Here is an 18,223-nt window from a genome sequence, read left to right as displayed (position 1 = left end):
AATTTAACTGCTTAACATCTAGTTTCAGGAACCAACAAAGGGAAAAATAATGTAACAGATCATTCAATGGATCGTGCCACAAGTCAGATTCGTATGGAACCTGACAGAAGAAAAAAAACCTCTGTATGCTTCCGTATGAATTCGGAGGCTTTTGAAGTACAGTAGGGCCCCACACTTCTACAAGTACCTATTTTGGCTGCGTACAAATCCGATCTGCAATACAAGCCCCGTGCATGCGGCCTAAGGGCTTATTCACACGAACAGGTGTCAAATTGGCAGTGAAAAACGGCCATATTTCACCAGTGCGGGAACGAAATTCACAGATCCCGCATAAACTTGTGTCTATTGGGGGATCCCCGAAAACGGGCAAAAATATGACGTCCTATTTTGACACGGCCGTTCAGACAATCCGTTAAAAAAACGGCCATGTGAATAGCCCCATAAAAGTGCATTGATTTTAATGTGCCCATGTGATGGCCGTTAAAAAAACCAAAACGATTATCCAGTTTGTGTGAATAAGCCCTTACTCCAGATAATGTAATGTTGATCATTTGAAGAAAAAAAATATTTATTATTTCCATCATATTATGCCATCAGGATGCTACATTCTTGTTTATTCGTGCACTGTGATTAATTCTGCCAAATACAGAAATGACAAAAGCATGGTTCTAGATTCAAAATCGAAATTTAATTTTTTCTAGAAATTTTTTTTAAGAAATCATGTAGGTTACATTTATTTAATATAGTGAATGCTTTATACGATCCAGGCCTGATAAAATAAGACATTGCGTGCCTGTGAACAAGCCAAGTAGAATTCTCTCATTGCAAGTAATAAAGATTTGTATGAAAATAATTCAGAAAACCAAAAATGACAGCATTATTCTGAGTCTTGTCAGCATTTTAGAGCAGCGATCGTTCTTGTCTCCAGAATGTCCAATGTAAGAGAAAGGAATAAAACGCTAAATCTTTATTAACACTTACACAGCAAAACTGAAATACAGGGCAAGCTCTATGGGAACAACCCATGTAATACTGGGCTGGAACACTCAGAAATATTCCTCTGTCATAACCCTCTGCCAATACAGGAATGGAGGATTCGTGTTTCATTAAGGCCACAAGACAAGATATTGTAAACTTGAGATTGTCACACTCTCCTCTCACCATTTCCACTACAGTACTATAAATCTAAGCGTTCCACCAGCAGTCTTGTTGCTATGTGAACCCATTATGGATTCGGAGCCAAACTCTGCACGTTCTACACCATATAGGCACCTCTATGCCTTTCCTCCGGACACTGTTCCCGATTCCTTCTCTGTGAAGGCACTTCTGGATTGCAGAGTTTGTTTTCTTTGGTTGTCACAACGGGCAGGACACTGCAAATCTTCCAGCTCCTTACTCGCCTTTAAGGGTATCATTGGTCTCACTCTCCTGCTTCTGCTCTGTAGTCTGATCATTGGATTTGGGAGGGCTCTCATCACACGGTGTTAACCTGCTCCGGCTTCTTGCCCCAGGTTGATAGAATTGCATTGCAGGGCGATCCTTTAAAAAAAAAAGAAAAATACTGAAAAAGATATTGACAAAAGCTTGCAATGTAATGTCCTAGTAAAGCTTAAAAGGGGTTGTTCAGTTTAGAAAACCTTTTTAGGGAATTCTGAGTTATTAGAGGGGTCTTCTTTTCAGGATCCTCATCTCTCTCTAGGACAGAGTGGTGAGAGGCTACAGAGAGAGTATCATACTCTGGAGGGTCTGTCCTGTCCTGTATTACACAGACAACCCATTGATTTGACTTGACACTGTATAATGCTTAATTTCCCCTGTGGTGGCGCTGCAGGGAAATTGAACACTTACTGCTGGGTTTCCCCACAGATTACAGCGGATTGCTTTACGTCAGGGGTCCTTTCTAACAAGTATTGCATTGCTGTGAGATTATTTAGTACTGACACTGCAAATTTAAAGGTGAGTGCAGTCATGCTCTTCAATTTGCTGATTAATTTTTTTGCTTATGAATTTGACAATATTAAAGAGAATCTGCCAGCAGTTTTGAGGCCTTAAAAACGGCTAACTGCGCTATATAGGGAAAGGGGCGGGCATTGTAACGATAACGGTTGTCCTGGTCATAGAATTTGCATGACCGAGAAATTTACATTTAATTTCCCCAGCACCACGGTTGCAATTGCCCCTGAGGTGGTCCCTTGATGTGCAAGTGCTCCTAGGCTCTCCTTAGAGAAAGCTGCCAGCCCCTCCACCCTGCTCGGAGTGACAGCTCTAGTGGTCCCCTGATTGGATGCAAAAGCTGGTCTATTAACATGGTTTCCTTATTAATGTCCTATATAATTCAAACAAGATAATATATAGGACTTTGGTGAAAGATAAGATAACCAATCCCACCTTGTTCTTTATTCGATCTCTTTTGACCATATCTTCTTTCTTTTCTTCTCGGGATGGACGCTCTGCTTTATCAGTGGTCGACTGAGATTCACTAACCTCCTGCTTTCTTACTCTAACTACTTCCCGTTCCTTCCTAAAATCATCATCTCGTCTTCGGAAACATCGGTCTTTCTCATATCGATCTCTCTGCTTACGCCGTTCATCTTCATGATATCGCTGTTTCTCCTTTTCTCTTGCACGTCGCTCTAAATCATAATCTTTATCTCTGTAATCCTTATCTCTATAATCCTTGATATGGTCATCTTCACCTCTGAAATTCGAGAGGAGCACACAAAACTGAATAAAATGTTATTTTTCATTGCAGATTTTTGTTGCGGTTAATACTTTTAGAGAAGAAATTAACCTCTGAAACGCATTCCAAAAACATGTCAAGCAACAGAGTTGTATTTAACAATACAGTGTAATAGTATTTCGGGGATAGGTGATAGAATGCGTTCACCTAAATTAATGTTAGGAAACTGCAGAAATAGAAATTCCCTAAAATATGTTTATCTGAATATCTCACTTTACAAGTAGGAGAATTCCAGGATGAAAATCCTAATATAGAAGTGTAGGCTCACCAAAGTTTAAAAAATAAAAAATAAAAAATAAAAAAAGGATAGCTTACCGTTTCAGCTTTTCTTCTCCAGGTTCTCCGTCTGATCTCTTGGTTGTAGAGCTACGCTCTTCTCTCACGTTCTCTTTGTCTAGTTTTCTGGGTTTAAACTTCTTTTCGGATTCTCGTTCCTCATCTTTCTCAGGCTTCCTAAGAAGCTAAGGAGACAGCAAAAGTTGTACTTTAGTAACAGCAACCAACATCAGCTACAAAAGTAATAGGCAGTTCTTGAAGATTATAATAGATGCTGAAGCATAGGAAACATAACACCACTGACCACGATGCTTGGTGCGCAGCTGGCGAGAATTCATCAATACCGCAAATATTTGTCTATTGGAAGGTGCTGAAACGTAGCAACATAAATACTTTTATAGATGCTGGACATATGACTGACAATATACTAGTCCTTCTCAATGAATTAGAATAACATAAAAAAGTTAATTTATTTCAGTAATTCAATTCAAAAAGTAAAACTCCTATATTCTATAGATTCATTACACACAGAGTGATCTATTTCCAGCATTTTTTTCTTTTAATGTTGATGTTTATGGTAACACTTAATGAAAACCCAAAATTTAGTATCTCAGAAAATTAGAATATTATATAAGCCCAATTTCAAAAATGATTTTTAATACCGAAATGTTGGCCTACTGAAAAGTATGTACAGTATATGCCCTCAATACTTGGTCGAGGCTCATTTTGCATGAATTACTGCATCAATGCGGCGTGGCATGGAGGCGATCAGCCTGTGGCACTGCTGAGGTGTTATCAATGCGGCGTGGCATGGAGGCGATCAGCCTGCGGCACTGCTGAGGTGTTATGGAAGCCCAGGTTGCTTTGATAACGACCTTCAGCTCGTCTGCATTGTTGGGTCTGGTGTCTCTCATCTTCCTCTTGACAATACCCCATAGATTCTCTATGGGGTTTAGATCAGGTGAGTTTGCTGGACGATCAAGCGCAGCAATACTTTGGTTATTAAACCAGGTATTAGTACTTTTGGCAGTGTGGGCAGGTGCCAAGTCCTGCTGGAAAATGAAATACGCGTCTCCATAAAGCTTGTCAGCAGAGGGAAGCATGAAGTGCTCTAAAATGTCCTAGTAGACGCTGCGCTGACTGTGGACTTGATATAACACAGCGGACCAACACCAGGAGATGACATGGCTCCCCAAACCATCACTGACTGTAGAAACTTCACACTGGACCGCAAGCAACTTGGATTGATGCCGCTCCACTCCTCCTCCAGACTCTGGGACCTTGATTTCCAAATGAAATGCAAAATTTACTTTTATCTGAAAACAGGACTTTGGACACTGAGCAACAGACCAGTCCATTTAAAGGCTTAGGAAACCTTTGCAGGTGTTTTGTGTTGATTCGCTGATTAGTGTGTGTCCCAATGAGTGTCTTGAACTTAGAAAATGTGAATATTGGGTAAAAGTTCAAGATTCAGAGAGACAAAATTTTGGGTTTTCATTAACGGTTAGCCATAATTATAAACATTAAAATAAAAAAAATGCTGGAAATAGATCAGTGTGTGTAATAAATCTATATAATATGTGTTTCACTTTTTTAATTGAATTACTGAAATAAATTAAACTTTTTGATTAGATTCTAATTCATCGATAAAGGACTAGTATATATTACTATGGGTACACTCATTTGAATATATTGGAATACGCATAAAGCATGGAGTTAAATAACGACTGTGTGTGATTTTGGGCACCTTAATTTTAGGCTCATCTTTTGCTCTTTCAGTTTCTTTCTCTGGAGTCCTTTCATATTTCTTTTGTTTTTCTGCTTCTTTCCTTTTTCTTCTCTCATCCTCTTTCCACTTCTTTCTTTCTTCTTCACGCAATCTTTTCCGCTCAAGTTCTCTCCGCCTTCTTTCTTCACGCTTTTCATCTCTTATTCTCTGGTAAACCCCCAAAAAATTTGAACAGGAGAAAACAATGAACTCACGTTGTCGCAATGTTGGTTCCTAATTTATCAGTAAAATATTCTCATTAAAGGGACTTTTCCACTATAGGAAGTTAGAATATGCCAACTGCTATTACCCTGTACTGACCCTAAGAATGAAAGGGCCGCAGTGCTGCCGTCCACTACAACAGTCATTCACCTGAGAGATTCTGAAGGGACCTCTACCCCCGTTTTGTGTATCGGCAGGGGTCAAACCCTCCACCGATCAAAATATCCTAGCAATATGCCATACCCTATTAATGAGGCTGGCCATACATCTCCTGATCCTGGCCTATTTGAATGTCACACTTTAAAGCCTATCTATAGTTATAATTGATTACATGTAAACCACTTTGTAATATATCGCCTATAAATGTTGAGTATCTTCCTCAGTCCTCCCCCTTTAAAAAAATAAAATAAAAATCTGTCTCGCGTAAAACAGTAAATAGAAGACGCGTCTTGGAGCATCTTGCTAGATACTTTTCTCGTCTTCATACCACCTCTTGGCACATTCAAAGCCATATCCCTTTTCTAGACACTTAGTGAGGCACCAACATCTGTCCTTGTTGGCGTATTTGCTTCTATTTTTAATACTGTAATTTTAATTTTATTTTTTTTAATCTTTTCAACTTAAATGCTTACCTGTCTATTTTTTAAGAAGCTTAACAAGGGAGTGGTCTTCTTAGCTGTAAAACAAAGGAAAAAATCAATAGCAATCCAAAAGAGTTTCTTAGAATACAGATTGCCAGACTATTATAAGTGTAATGTTTTTATAGTCATATGCTTCAATGGAAGATAAATTGTACCTTTAAAGCCAGGGCTGGCATCAGCACCCTGCGAACCCTAGCAAGTGCTAGGCCCACTGCTCCGTGGGGGGGGGGGGGGGGGGGGCACTTGGCTGCTGGGTGCTTTATGCTGCAATTTCACTTTACATGGCGGTGGGCGCAAAGGGGGCCTAAGTTCTATATGGCGGCAAAAAGGGGGCCTAACTATTAGACAGGAGCACAAAGGGGGCGTAACTTCTCATGTTCGGTGTCTAGTTTCTGCCGCTGCTTAAGTTGCACCCCAAAAGGGCCCACTAGCGGTCCTATTACACGGCGCAGATCTGGGCCATGTAAACGAGGGCCAATTAAGGAGACAGCTCGTTGATCTGCACTAGTTTGCTCCTTTTACACGGAGCAATGATTGCTTATGTATAGGGATGAGTGATCGTTACTCCAATCGCTCGTCCCCATACATTTTCATCATGTCTACAGCGCATCTCCCCGATTACGCAGGAAGATGTGCTGCCGACAACGATGATTTTTAATTCTGTATAAAAGAGCAGGTCACCTGACGAATGAGCGTTTTGTAGTTCATCGGCTGATCGTTGTCCTAATTACATAGGGCAATTTTCGGGAACGAGCATTTATATGAACGCTAGTTTGCCCGATCAATGGCCCGTGTAATAGGACCTTAAGCCTCGGTCGCTCAAGGGCTAACAAACCTGGAGCCGGCCGTGTTTAAAGCGACTGCAATCTTAGGTTGACTCTTTTACGACACAGCTCCGCATGCTTGACTAAAATAATAAGATTATTGAATAAGACTATATTTTGCTTTACCGATCATTTCTTTGTTTCTTGCCTCTATTTCTTCCAACAAAGTCTCTGGGGTGGAAGTAAGCTTCTCGTCATCCATGCTGTAGGACTCTAAAAATTTTCTGTATTCTGGATCTAAAAAAGGAGACACGTATAATATACACCATAAATATTACATATATGGTAATATTTATTTAACGTGGCATTGAGTAGTCCGGGAAGACAGACCAGGAAAAAGAAATAAAAAAATAGAACACTAAGCAGAGATCACTAGTTATTAAACTCTTCTGATTAGAAAATAACGTGATGACTATATTTTTTAAGAGGACCTCCAGATGCTCCTGTAATGGGGGATAATTTTGTGCAGTCTGTGTGTGGGAATAACCGGATAACCTTCTTTCTCTCTGAAGGTGCTTGTAGTTGATGAAGGCTTCGTTCACATCTGCATCAGGGTCCCGTTCCCAAAGTTTTCCATCGGAACGGGACCCTGACTGACACAAATGGAAAACAGTCCACTACGTTATTGATTCCGTCAATACAACGGAACCCTTGCACAACGGAGACAAACGTGTCAGTCAAGGCTCCATTCCGACGGAAAGCTGAGACGGAACGGAGCCGTGACCCAGATGTGAACGAAGCCTTACATTACAGCAGTATCATTATAATCTCTCCATGCATGGACTTCCTAGTGAGCTTGTGCTGGATTTGTGTTTTATAAAATAGACAATCTAAACAAACAGAGCTGCAGTGTAAAGCATAAGGATGCCTAAGTAGCAGCCTGAGCCACTGATAAGAAAGGAGGCGTGTTTAAAGAAGACCTCCAGTGGAAACACAACTTTCCAGTACTGCATCGTCTATTCAGCTTTGCACTTCTTTTATGTATATTTTCGCTTCCCTGCAGTCCGGCATCTAGTCTGCCTGCGATCAGACACTATATTAAATTTAGATTTCAGTCTGCTTTCTCTTCCTGTGCTATGCTATCAATCCCATGATGCCTCAGCACAGTTTCACTTAAAGAGGCTCTGTCACCACATAAGTGCCGTATCTCCTACATAAGGAGATCGGCGCTATAATGTAGGTGACAGCAGTGCTTTTTATTTAGAAAAACTATTATTTTTACCACGTTATTAGCGATTTTAGCTTTATGCTAATTACTTTCTTAATGCCCAACTGGGCGTGTTTTTACTTTAGATCAAGTGGGCGTTGTACAGAGGAGTGTATGATGCTGACCAATCAGCCTCATGCACTCCTCTCCATTCATTTAGTCAGCACATAGTAACACTGCGTTGTTCGCTATGTACTGTCTTATACGGACATATTTACGTTACTGAAGTGTCCTGACGGTGAATAGACATTCCATCCAGCCAGGACGGGATGTCTATTCAAAATCCCGACACTTTGTTAACGTTGTGGTACTTACAGCAGAGCAAGCGTAATCTCGCGAGATCACGCTGTAAATGACAGGTTACAGGGAGATTACGCTTTTTCTAAGATAATTTTATTTAAAAATTTATTTTGTTTAGACCTGCAGCTTCTATGTATTAAACTACATATAGAAGCTGCATAATGCCGCTGTAAGTCCAATCTGTCAGTCAGCCTCTGACACACAATCAGCTTAGATTTGATCGGTATAAGGGTATGTGCACACGTAGTGTTTTCAGCCGTTTTTCGAGCCATAAAATGTCCCAAAAAACGGCTGAAAAATCGGAAGCAGGCCGCGAAAAAGAAGTGCATGTCACTTTTTCAGCCGTTTTTGCAGACGTTTTTCATTGACTATAGAAAAACAGCTTGAAAAACGGCTGTAAAAAACGCAGCGAAAATCGCGAGTGGCTTAAAAAACTTCTGAAAATCAGGAGCTGTTTGCCCTAGAAAACAGCTCCGTATTTTCAGACGTTTTTAATTTTGTGTGTGCACATACCTTTAGAGTTATATTATGTATTGCAAGCACACAGGAGCTCCTGTCAGCCAAGTGGTCAGTCCAGCTGATTGACAGATTTGGCATATAGCAGCGTTATGCAGCTTCTATATATAGTAGAGACATAGAGGCTCCAGTGCTAAAACAAATTAAATTTTTTAATAAACCCATATTAGAAGAATGTTTAGTATGCGCAAAAATGTACATAAAAAAAATAAATTTGAATCAAAAAGGTTTTCATAGGCTTTAAGGTCCCCAAATCATAACCAAACTCTATACATTTGACATGATTTTTTTGAATAATGCAGAATAATACCCAAAGAGTTAACATGCAATGTTTATTTGGAAAAATGACGAGTGCTAAAAAGCATTATAAATGGGATATGGCAGAAAACTGTTTTTATGACTTTATATTACTCATGTTTTACCGTCTTCAATCGTTCCAGCCTTGGAATCCTTTTTCTTGCTTTTCTTTTTTGCCACTTTTTGAAAAGGGGCAAACTCCACGATGGCTGGATATTCTTGACCTGTAATAAAAACAATGAGATTGGTATCAGATTATTGTTTTCACTTTAATCTACTCTACGTTCTATCTAGAAGTAAATTCGCTCAATCTACAAAACTATAGTGTGAAATGTCATGTGTGTGACAGTGTCCCAATATCTGAGAATAGGAATCCGGAGCTGTGAAGGACATCACACTGGCTACAATATTCCCCAACAGAAATAGAACTACATAAGCTATAAAGAAGTGCGAGGGCCGAACGACACTCTACAGTGGAGCAGCTCACTGCGAAAATTAACCAGGGCACTACCAGATGTGTGTCTAAAACAACAGTTCAGCGAACCCTACTGCATATGGGGCTCCGAAGCGGACGGATGGTCACTGCTCCTATGATAACAAAGGACACCGGAAAAAAAAGTTTCAATCTGCACAGCAGTGTCGGAATTGGACCACCAATGATTGGCAAAGGGTTGCCTTCTCCGTCACGTTTTCTGCTTCATCGAATGGATGGACGTTGGCGTGTCAGGTGAGAAACATCAGAGAACAAACACCCTGCTACCATTGCTGGAAGAACACAAGCTGGTGGCGGCAGCGTTATGCCCTGGGGAATTTGTTAATGGCATTCTCTGGGCCCACTCATCCATGTGGAAGGCATTCTGAACCGATTTGGGTATGAATCCATCGTTGCAGATCACGTCCACCCATATATGCGGTTTGTCTTCCCTGGGGCAGATGGAATCTTCCAGCAAGACAATGCGAGAAGTCACACGTGTGGAAATGTCACAGTGGTTGGAAGAGCACGACCAAGACTTCCAAGTACTTCCCTGGCCCCCTTATTCGCCAGACTTGAACCCAATTGAGCATCTGTGAGATCACCTCGATCATCTCCAGCAAATGTGGGATGCACTGCAGTCAGCATGGCTCCAGATGCTTAGTGTGGGGGATCTCAGTTTCCTGTTGTCTCTCACCAGCACACCCACAAATTTTGCATCTCCCTGAAGTTATATGGAGCGGCAGTGTGCATGATTAAAAGCTACTCCACACAACTCCTCCTCGCTGTGGACAAGCTATTGGGAAGGAATGGGAGACTGGGTTTCCAGTACTAGTGATCCATGAGGGTCCCAGCAGTCTAACATACAGTACCTATCTTTTGGAAAGGTGATAAATGTTATTAGTTTGAAAACCCCTTTAAAAAGAACCTGTCACATCTCCTGACATTTCTGTTTTAGTGACTACTAGTATTCCCCATAAAATTTCTGCTGCATCTTTACTTAGAACTCTGGGCTATGCCATTCCTCTGGTATTCTTCCTTGAAATGTATTAATAAATTGAAAACTGGGTGTTACCAGTCCGGTTGTCAAAGAGGTGTGTTTGTATACAGTAACACTGACAGCACTGACTGTCAGATAAGTGTAGGGACACTCCCCCCAACTGGTAACACCCAGTTGTCAATTTATTACAAAATTTGTAGGAGGAATAACAGAGGAACGGTACAACGCAGAGTTCTAAGAAAAGATACTTCAAAAACAGACACGTCAGGAGAGCAGACATGTCTTCTTTAAAATGAATATAGAACAAGTTTTCATATTATTCCTCAAGCAATAAGCCAATAAAACTGTTAGAATGAAGACAACAAACCTTTATGATCAATGAACACATAGCCATCAAAGCGATCTCTGAATAACATTATTTCATCTGGACTTTTAAAATTGATATATGCCCTTGAGAACATATGAGGAAATAAGCTGTGGAACAAGACAAGAAAAAAATATTTGTATGAGAGAGAAAGATATGCAACCAATCTAATAATAAGGCTCCATGCACACGGCCGTCATTTTGATCGCTATTACGGATCAAAGTACGGACCCATTCATTTCTATTGCCCACGGACACCTTCCCATATATTTACCGGAAGGTGTTCAGGCTATAGAAAATCTCCGTAAAAAGTAGGACATGTCCTATTTTTGGATTTTACGGACCGTCACGTTCTCCCATACTTTATAATAGGAGCACGGCCCACAAATGTGGGTGACAGTCCGCAGCCTTAATCACGGGCCAGGATTACGGCTACGGCCGTGTGCAGGGGGCGTAAGTAACACGGTGTGATGTGAGAATGTACTAATAAACAATGAGGTTTGTCATTGCACCAATTGTAATTACCTGGTGTCATTTGCAAAAAACTCAAAATAATCATGATCTGGCAGAGGTTGAAGATGTTCTTCCAGCTGCTCTTTGGTAAGACTTGGAGGCAAACGACGGATCACGACCTATTAAAACAAGAATTTCTAGTTAAATAAATCTTAAAGGGGTTCTCTGATCTTGCACAACATTCATTGCATATCCTGTGTCCGATAGATGCGGGTCTACTCTCTGGGAGCTCGCTAAGCTACGCAGTTTCTGTAACCCCAATAGAAGTGAACGGAGGTTCCGGAAGCAGTGTAGCACGGCAAGCTATGCTATTTCTGTAGCTCCTGGAAACCGCATAGCTCGCCGTGCTCCACGGTTTACAGAACTCCCATACACTTCTATAAGGGTACCAGAAACAGCGTAGCTCAGCTGTTTCTGCACTCTCAACTACCTCGTCACACAGTGGCCGGAGAGGGACAAGTGGGGCAGGGGACCCCCTTCTAGAGATAAGTGCAGATCCCAAAAGGTGGGACCCGAATCTATAGGACATTTATGGCATATCCACAGCATGTCCAAGATGGGAAAACCCCTTTAATTTGTATGGTAGGACAACTTGTAACTCTCCATCTAATACTAACATTCTGATAATTTCACATCCGCTAATAAGAAAAAAGTTGCTGACTCAAACTTAAAGGGTTTTCCGACAATTACAAATCGGCAGGGGTTAAATGGCCGGGACCCCACTGATCCTCAGAATGAAGAAGCTGAATTGCTCATTCACATTTTGCCTGCACAGCCCTAATCACTTGAAACCTAAAGGGAACTCAGTCTCTCTGATCAGCGAGGTTCCCAGATCCTAGCCACATGTCATAACATTCTGAAATAGGAATACCCCTTTAACATTGGGGGAGAACGTGTCTATACCACTCCATAAAGCAGAATAGCTGGCACTTATTACATGTGCTGTATGTATGAATGACAAGGCTGTCGGGGAGCCTACCTGCTACAATCATTCTAATGTTTACCTCTTGGGGCGTGATAACATAACATGTATCGCAACATATTTGATTTCATAGTGATACATCTATTCCGAACGATTAAAATTGTAAGATTAATGGATTTTTACAATAAGGTTACAGGTTAAAAAACCAAAACATTGCATTTTGAGGAATACAGCATACGCCAAACTACACCACAATTAAGATCTCCTCATATCGAGCCCTGCAGTATTAGTCCATACAGATCACATAGAAGTGTGTAGTGCAGCACAAGTTGTATAGTGTCACAAATGACGGTGTATTGTGAGGGACATGCTCCTGACAAGTGTCACCCTGTGACTCCCATGTGGGTACAAGGCCTGCTCCTCCTCACCTTGCTCATGACTTCCTTCTTCTCCTTCACCCTTTCGGATCTGTCCACATCCTCCGCAGCAAGCTGCTCCCCTTTCTTCTCCTTGGGTTTTGTGTTTTCCTTGTCTTCCTTCATGGCTTTCTTTAGGGAGGCGGAAACCAGAGCTTGACGTACAAAACTAACTGACTCCAGTGCTCCACTTCTCCTCAGCAATCTCCTGTCCGCTCTGTGATAGGACGAAAATAGAGTCACGTGACTGTCAGTAGAACAAAACAGCCGCCACCTTAGGAGGGGAATTACCTGACAAATACCACTGGCTTTTCTCGTAGGAAATGCACATTCCTCCCCCAATGGACACAGGGAAGCGACGTAGCCGCCCGGGGCGTCATATGTGCCTTGTTTATGTGTATAAAACCTAATAAAGAATTGTAAACGAACTTATTTCTATGCATAGGTTATCTGTCATTGTGGGAACTTTTCCCTTCACAACATGGCCGCGAACTGACGTCATCTGTTGCTGGGCTTCTACTTTTTTCTCGCGAGATGTCAACGAGCCTCTTGAGATATTTTTTTTCATTGACTTCCGCATGTTGGCGTCATTGCCGATATGTGCAAATGTTTGCAAAAAATGAAATAATACTAGTTCAGTTATTTATTATAATAAACATAGACGCTAAATAACGTCCTCTTTTGATTCTATAGTTATTTCTATTTTTAGTTAACGGGTTTGCCAGTTGCAAATATGTCTGACTTGTGGGACGTTACAGGCGCGCTGTGCATGCTGGTCTAGCAAAGTGACCCTGAGCACCTCCCGTCTGACTTGGGTAAACCTACTGTGGAGACCGGAGGAACGGCGTCATGTGGTACGAAATCCTGCCTGGGTTAGCGATTATGACGGCTTGTCTCACGGTTCCTGGTGTAGCCACCATATGCATTCACCGCTTCACCAACGGGGGCAAGGTGAGTGCCTGGTTACCACTTTTCCCACCCCAAAATACTGGCCAGGTTGACAGGCGTATAAAGTGGGTGTGTTACAATGCCTTTATGGTAAAAGAGGTGGCCATACACATTAAAAATGTCAGCCTAACCCTCTCCCTACAATTATACTGCGCCCCCTGAATACAATCATGTCACACACACCGTGCCCCCTGAAAATAGTGCCACAGGCAACGCCCCATATAACTATATTAGTGCCACACACAGTGCCCCCTGTAAATTCAGAGCCCTGATCAGACATCAGACCCGATTTATAAAAAGAAAAAAATGTTATAAAACATTTTAAACTAAAAAAATGTTTTAAACAACTTTTAATTTCTCCTGCCGCTCCAGCAGCGACGTTGCAGTGGCCCCCGTTGGTCCTGTAGCGATGACTTCATGTGACTGATGCAACCAATCACGAGGGTTTGACGTAATCGCTGCAGGAACCATTGGAACGTTTGTGCTGGAGCGGCAGAAGGATTTAAAAGGTAATTTTTATTTTAATTTTTTTAACAACATTAGCTGCAGAAAACTTTCACCGGCGCCATCTTCTTTATGTGGATACCGGCTGGGCCAGTAAAAGGTTGCTGCAATCCTATACCGATAACTTAACCCCTTCCCGAAATATGCGTTGGGGTGAACGTCCTTTTGGTTGGTTTAAGACTACATGGGCATGTACATTATCAAGGGTTTATGATATTTTTGAAACGCTTGTATTAGATCTCATGCATTACAGCATTTTTAAATAATAATTTTATTGAGTATACATTAAAAAAAGACCTGTTTTTATTTTGCCTAAATGTTGGCTTTCTAGCACCTATTCTTTCTAAGGGCTCGTTCAGACAAGCGTAAAACTCATCCGTGTAAATCACTCACAGCACAAGGACCCATTGATTTCAATGGGGCTGTTCACACATGCAGGAATTTTCACACAGTGAGAGTCCGTTGTATAAGGGTATGTTCACACGGCAGTGTCCGTAACGAGAAAACGGCTCCGTAATTTCAGCCGTAATGGCATGTTGAGGCGCTTTTTGCTGCGTCCATTACGGACGTTAAATGGAGCTTGTTTTCCATAGAGTCCATGGAAAACGGCTCCATTTACGTCTGAAGAAGTGACAGGCACTTCTTTGACGCGGGCGCAGAACATCGTAAGACCCATTCTAATGAATGGGCAGATGTTTGCCAACGCTATCGAGGCGCATTTTCGGACGTAAATTGAGGCGTAAAACACCCGAATTACGTCTATAAATAAGCCGTGTGAACATACCTTAAAACTCACTACATGTCCTATATTGGTGCGTTTTCACGTACCTACATGCCCATTGAAGTCAAGGGATGCGTGAAAACCACGGACAGCTCACAGATGTACAGATCCGCGTGATTTGCGCATCAATTCCATAAAAAAAAAGTGCTTTGCAAGTGCGTGAAAAATACATGCCACTTACAAAGCACAGATACAATAACGCATCGCACATGGACCAGATTTACGCGCATAAATCTGTCATGCTCGGGTGAATGTAGCCTTAGCATTGGCTTCGTATTTCTTAGTATTGTCATACAATATAACATTATTTAACCTGCACGGTGAACGCACGGGTTAAACCCATTGGTGGACAAAGATCGGCAGCCTCCAATGGGTGGCAGAGGAGTCTTTTTCCATCGGTCAAACCACTTAAATGTAGGGATCGCTACTGACCGTGGCATTTAAGGGGTTAAACGGCCAGGCTTGAAGGGTTCTCCAATCCCAGCTGTCAGAGATTTTGTGCCCACACGATCACCGTCACGTAGGTGCACGTCGGAATGCGCGAAACAAAGCCTTCCCTTGAAGTGCACGTACGTGATTATACGTTAAGGTGTGTTTTTTTGGGGGTTTATTCTTTGACCAGGAAGTGGTATGGCAAGTGCCACTTACTAAAAACTGTTGCAATCAGTCTTTTAAAAAAAATGTTTTAGTAAGAATCGGCTTTAGCAGGAGACTGGAATAGTTCAGCTCTTCTCCATACTAAACTATCATTGCTTTCAGCATGGAAACAAGGGGGAGGACACACGGGGGGACATTTGTTGCATAATTCAGAACCATCTATGTCTTCTAACGTTCCCCCGAGTCCCCTTCATCCAGATAGAATTCACGCATGCCCAAAATGTCAAATCCCAAGTACTGATTTGATCTATGGCATGTGGCTTTGTGCTGACTCCCAACGCTTTTGGGAAATAGTCTTCTATTATATTAGGGGTTATGGGATGTTCTGCTGCTTGTACCTCCTCTTTTTCATTCATTAGTGCCATGTGATTCCTTGATGATCTTACCGATGTTGGTGCAGATCACGCTGGTAGTGGCTAAAATGTCTGTTAAAAAAACTGTCTAGAGCCGATGACCCCGAGAATAGATGTGTTGGTGCAACAATTAAAAATCTACCTATATTCTGATTTAGACAGAACGACAGGGAAAAAGTGGAAATGGTTTATTATCTGTCAAGTTTCTCGATTATGAAATAGATGATCTAATGGCTACATTTCCAAATACATTTTGGTACCTAACTGAGGATTAGAATGAAACTTTAGGAGGATTAAAAAAAAGCGGTCGTGAGCGTTCGCTAGAAATAAGAGGCTTAAGTGTGTTTAGACCCCATGTAACTGCGGGCGCACATCTAGAAGTCCTGGGACTTTAAATGTGCACAATGAGTGCGTTCCAGATCCTGTTGTGTTACCACGACCCACGCTACAGGTGCTGTTTGAATCTGGCCCTTCCTTAATAATCCCATTATTTTTCTCTATAATGGGTGTGAAAGAATATTTCTCCTATTATTCTAACTACATGTGACCTGTTTGATGTGACACATTTTGTTTTCGTATGTAGGAGAAGAGGATCGCCCGGGTACCATACCAGTGGAATCTTTTACAAAGGGACAAGAGAGTTTCTGGGGAGCAGCTCTATTATAAGTCAAAAGTAAGAAAAAAAAAAAGTAACCGCTGTTTGGAAACTTGTTAGCACTGGCTCGTGTATATTGTGCTGCAGAATTAGCTTGTGAGTTTTTCTATTTCTGGTCTATAATTGGGAGCACACAGTCCCAGCATGTCCCCGTCCTAAATCACGGAAACCTAAAAGTACAAGGTTATTCAGGGAACATGTTGGTCTGTAACTTAGACGTTTGTTATGCCAATAAGACATGTTATAAAAGTCACATCAGTGGGGGTCAGGCAACTAGAGTTCCCCATGGTTATCCTGGTACTGGTTTTAATGGAGAGATGTAATAGGTGGGATTTTTATTATTTTAATTTTTTCTTTAAATAGGACAGTATTATGTGGTGAGTATTTTATCTTATTATCTTTCTAGGAGGTGGAGATCCATTTTCCCTCACAGTACTCCAATTCCCCTGCTCCTCTTTAGGCCCTATTCAGACGACAGGGAAACTCGGCCGTGTGACGGAATGTTTTTTTTTTTTTACCGGCCATCACACGGCTGCATTGAAATCTATACATGTCTATGAGGATGTTCACAAGGCCATTTTTTTTTTTAACCGACCGTGTGAACGGCCTGGGAAAAAATAGGACATGTCCTATTTTTGCCCGTTTTACCGGATCCCTCATTAGACTCAAGTCTATGAGGGATCTGTGAAAACGGGTGAAAATCGGACGTATTTCACGGCCGGTTTTAAATAAATCTGCATATAATTTTGACCTATTTAGATGGGGCTATTCACTCATTGCCAAACCAGATGTGTACATGAAGGTCTATGGGTGCGTGAAAAAAAGAAAAGTGAAACCAGGAAGTGGTTGCACGGAAGAAAAACTGACGAGAAAAACTGATGACGCTTGGAAACCACGCTGACGCAACTTAGACAGTCATATGCAAAGTGTAGGCTTCTTTATATCCCATGATTATATCCCATGACCCTCTTGTTCCAGCTGCCAGTCCTCCGGCTGGTGTGACCCTTATGACATTTATGATTAGTAGATGAAGATTGATACATTCCAAAATTTACACAATTCTTCAATTCAAGTTTTATTCTGACGTTTATTTTAAACTTATGTAATGCTATTTTATCTTTGGTATGCTAAGAAACTTTACAAACCTATTGACATGGAATAATTCGGTGTAATTGTTTTTTTATCTTTTTTTTTTTTTCAGGGCTTGGAAAATATCCATTAAGATGAACTGTTAACCGTGAACATCTTTCCCAAATGTTTGTCTTTATGTACAAAGTAAAAGAAACATATTCTAAGTTTCACAATGACAATTGTTGGTCTGTATTTATAATGCTTTGCTGAAAGGTAACATTGACGTTGGTAATTTAACAAAGAAATGTTTGAATGTTTCCATCTTGCATACCTCTCAATACTCTAGAACTTGGCTGTCCTAGATCTCTGGCTTGTAATCATTCGAAGGTGAGGAGCTGCATCAGTAAAATAAAAAAAAGTGTAACAAATGTGGATGATGCAGGTCTAAAGAGTGGTTTCTTATTGACCTCTAAATGAAATGGGTTGTCGTTTTTTTTTTTTTTTCTTCCTAGGAATAGCACCACTTTTGTCCATGGGCTGTATTTGGTATTGCAGGTCCAGCTTATTCACTTAAATCGGATTTAGCTGCAAGAAAAGCAAAACACAGAACAGAAATGTGCACCTTTCCAACTAAGGGGCTGTGGCGCTCCATATATGACCCTATAGCATCAAGGGGCATGGCATGCCACAGTCCTCTCTTTCTAGCATTTGATGGGGATCTCTGCCCCCAGACTTCTACCTTTTTATGTACATTTACTGTAGTGAACATAGTGCTA

The 18,223-nt window shown here is 41.3% G+C and overlaps 2 protein-coding genes across 3 annotated transcripts; one reads left to right on the top strand and one right to left on the bottom strand.

The window, feature by feature from the left end:
• Nucleotides 1-666: 666 nt before the first annotated feature.
• UPF3B (UPF3B regulator of nonsense mediated mRNA decay) lies at nucleotides 667-12,947 on the bottom strand. 2 transcript variants are annotated; one of them, XM_075835846.1, is made up of 11 exons: nucleotides 12,770-12,947; nucleotides 12,491-12,695; nucleotides 11,153-11,259; nucleotides 10,631-10,737; nucleotides 8,917-9,015; nucleotides 6,598-6,708; nucleotides 5,639-5,682; nucleotides 4,764-4,952; nucleotides 3,056-3,201; nucleotides 2,485-2,698; nucleotides 667-1,539 (listed from the first exon to the last, which is right to left on the bottom strand). In XM_075835846.1, exons 1-11 carry the CDS (start codon nucleotides 12,919-12,921, stop codon nucleotides 1,393-1,395), a joined length of 1,521 nt encoding a protein of 506 aa, XP_075691961.1. In that variant the 5' UTR covers nucleotides 12,922-12,947; the 3' UTR covers nucleotides 667-1,392. The 2 variants fall into 2 exon arrangements, with proteins under 2 accessions (XP_075691961.1, XP_075691960.1); XM_075835845.1 differs by having other exon boundaries at nucleotides 2,389-2,698; nucleotides 12,770-12,944.
• Nucleotides 12,948-13,089: 142 nt separating this feature from the next.
• Nucleotides 13,090-17,879, top strand: NDUFA1 (NADH:ubiquinone oxidoreductase subunit A1). The gene is made up of 3 exons (XM_075835848.1): nucleotides 13,090-13,429; nucleotides 16,305-16,394; nucleotides 17,578-17,879. The coding sequence occupies exons 1-3, from the start codon at nucleotides 13,328-13,330 to the stop codon at nucleotides 17,596-17,598; spliced, it is 213 nt and encodes a 70-aa protein (XP_075691963.1). The 5' UTR covers nucleotides 13,090-13,327; the 3' UTR covers nucleotides 17,599-17,879.
• Nucleotides 17,880-18,223: the final 344 nt, after the last annotated feature.

Source organism: Rhinoderma darwinii, chromosome 8 (genome assembly GCF_050947455.1).
Source record: "Rhinoderma darwinii isolate aRhiDar2 chromosome 8, aRhiDar2.hap1, whole genome shotgun sequence".
Lineage (NCBI taxonomy): Eukaryota > Metazoa > Chordata > Amphibia > Anura > Rhinodermatidae > Rhinoderma > Rhinoderma darwinii.
The sequence above is the reverse complement of the archived record's forward strand: the minus strand, read 5'-3'. Positions and strand labels throughout refer to the sequence as shown.

Bases quoted from the DNA above. Each gene is read 5' to 3' on its own strand.
- UPF3B (XM_075835845.1), bottom strand. From the start codon at position 12,921: ATGCATAGAAATAAGTTCGTTTACAATTCTTTATTAGGTTTTATACAC. The intron at 12,696-12,769 runs GTAATTCCCCTC...GTCCTATCACAG, and splicing joins AAGCCAGTGGTATTTGTCAG to AGCGGACAGGAGATTGCTGA. The intron at 3,202-4,763 runs GTGCCCAAAATC...CTGTCTCCTTAG, and splicing joins AAGATGAGCCTAAAATTAAG to CTTCTTAGGAAGCCTGAGAA.
- NDUFA1 (XM_075835848.1), top strand. From the start codon at position 13,328: ATGTGGTACGAAATCCTGCCTGGGTTAGCGATTATGACGGCTTGTCTC. The intron at 13,430-16,304 runs GTGAGTGCCTGG...TTTCGTATGTAG, and splicing joins GCTTCACCAACGGGGGCAAG to GAGAAGAGGATCGCCCGGGT. The intron at 16,395-17,577 runs GTAAGAAAAAAA...TTTTTTTTTCAG, and splicing joins AGCTCTATTATAAGTCAAAA to GGCTTGGAAAATATCCATTA.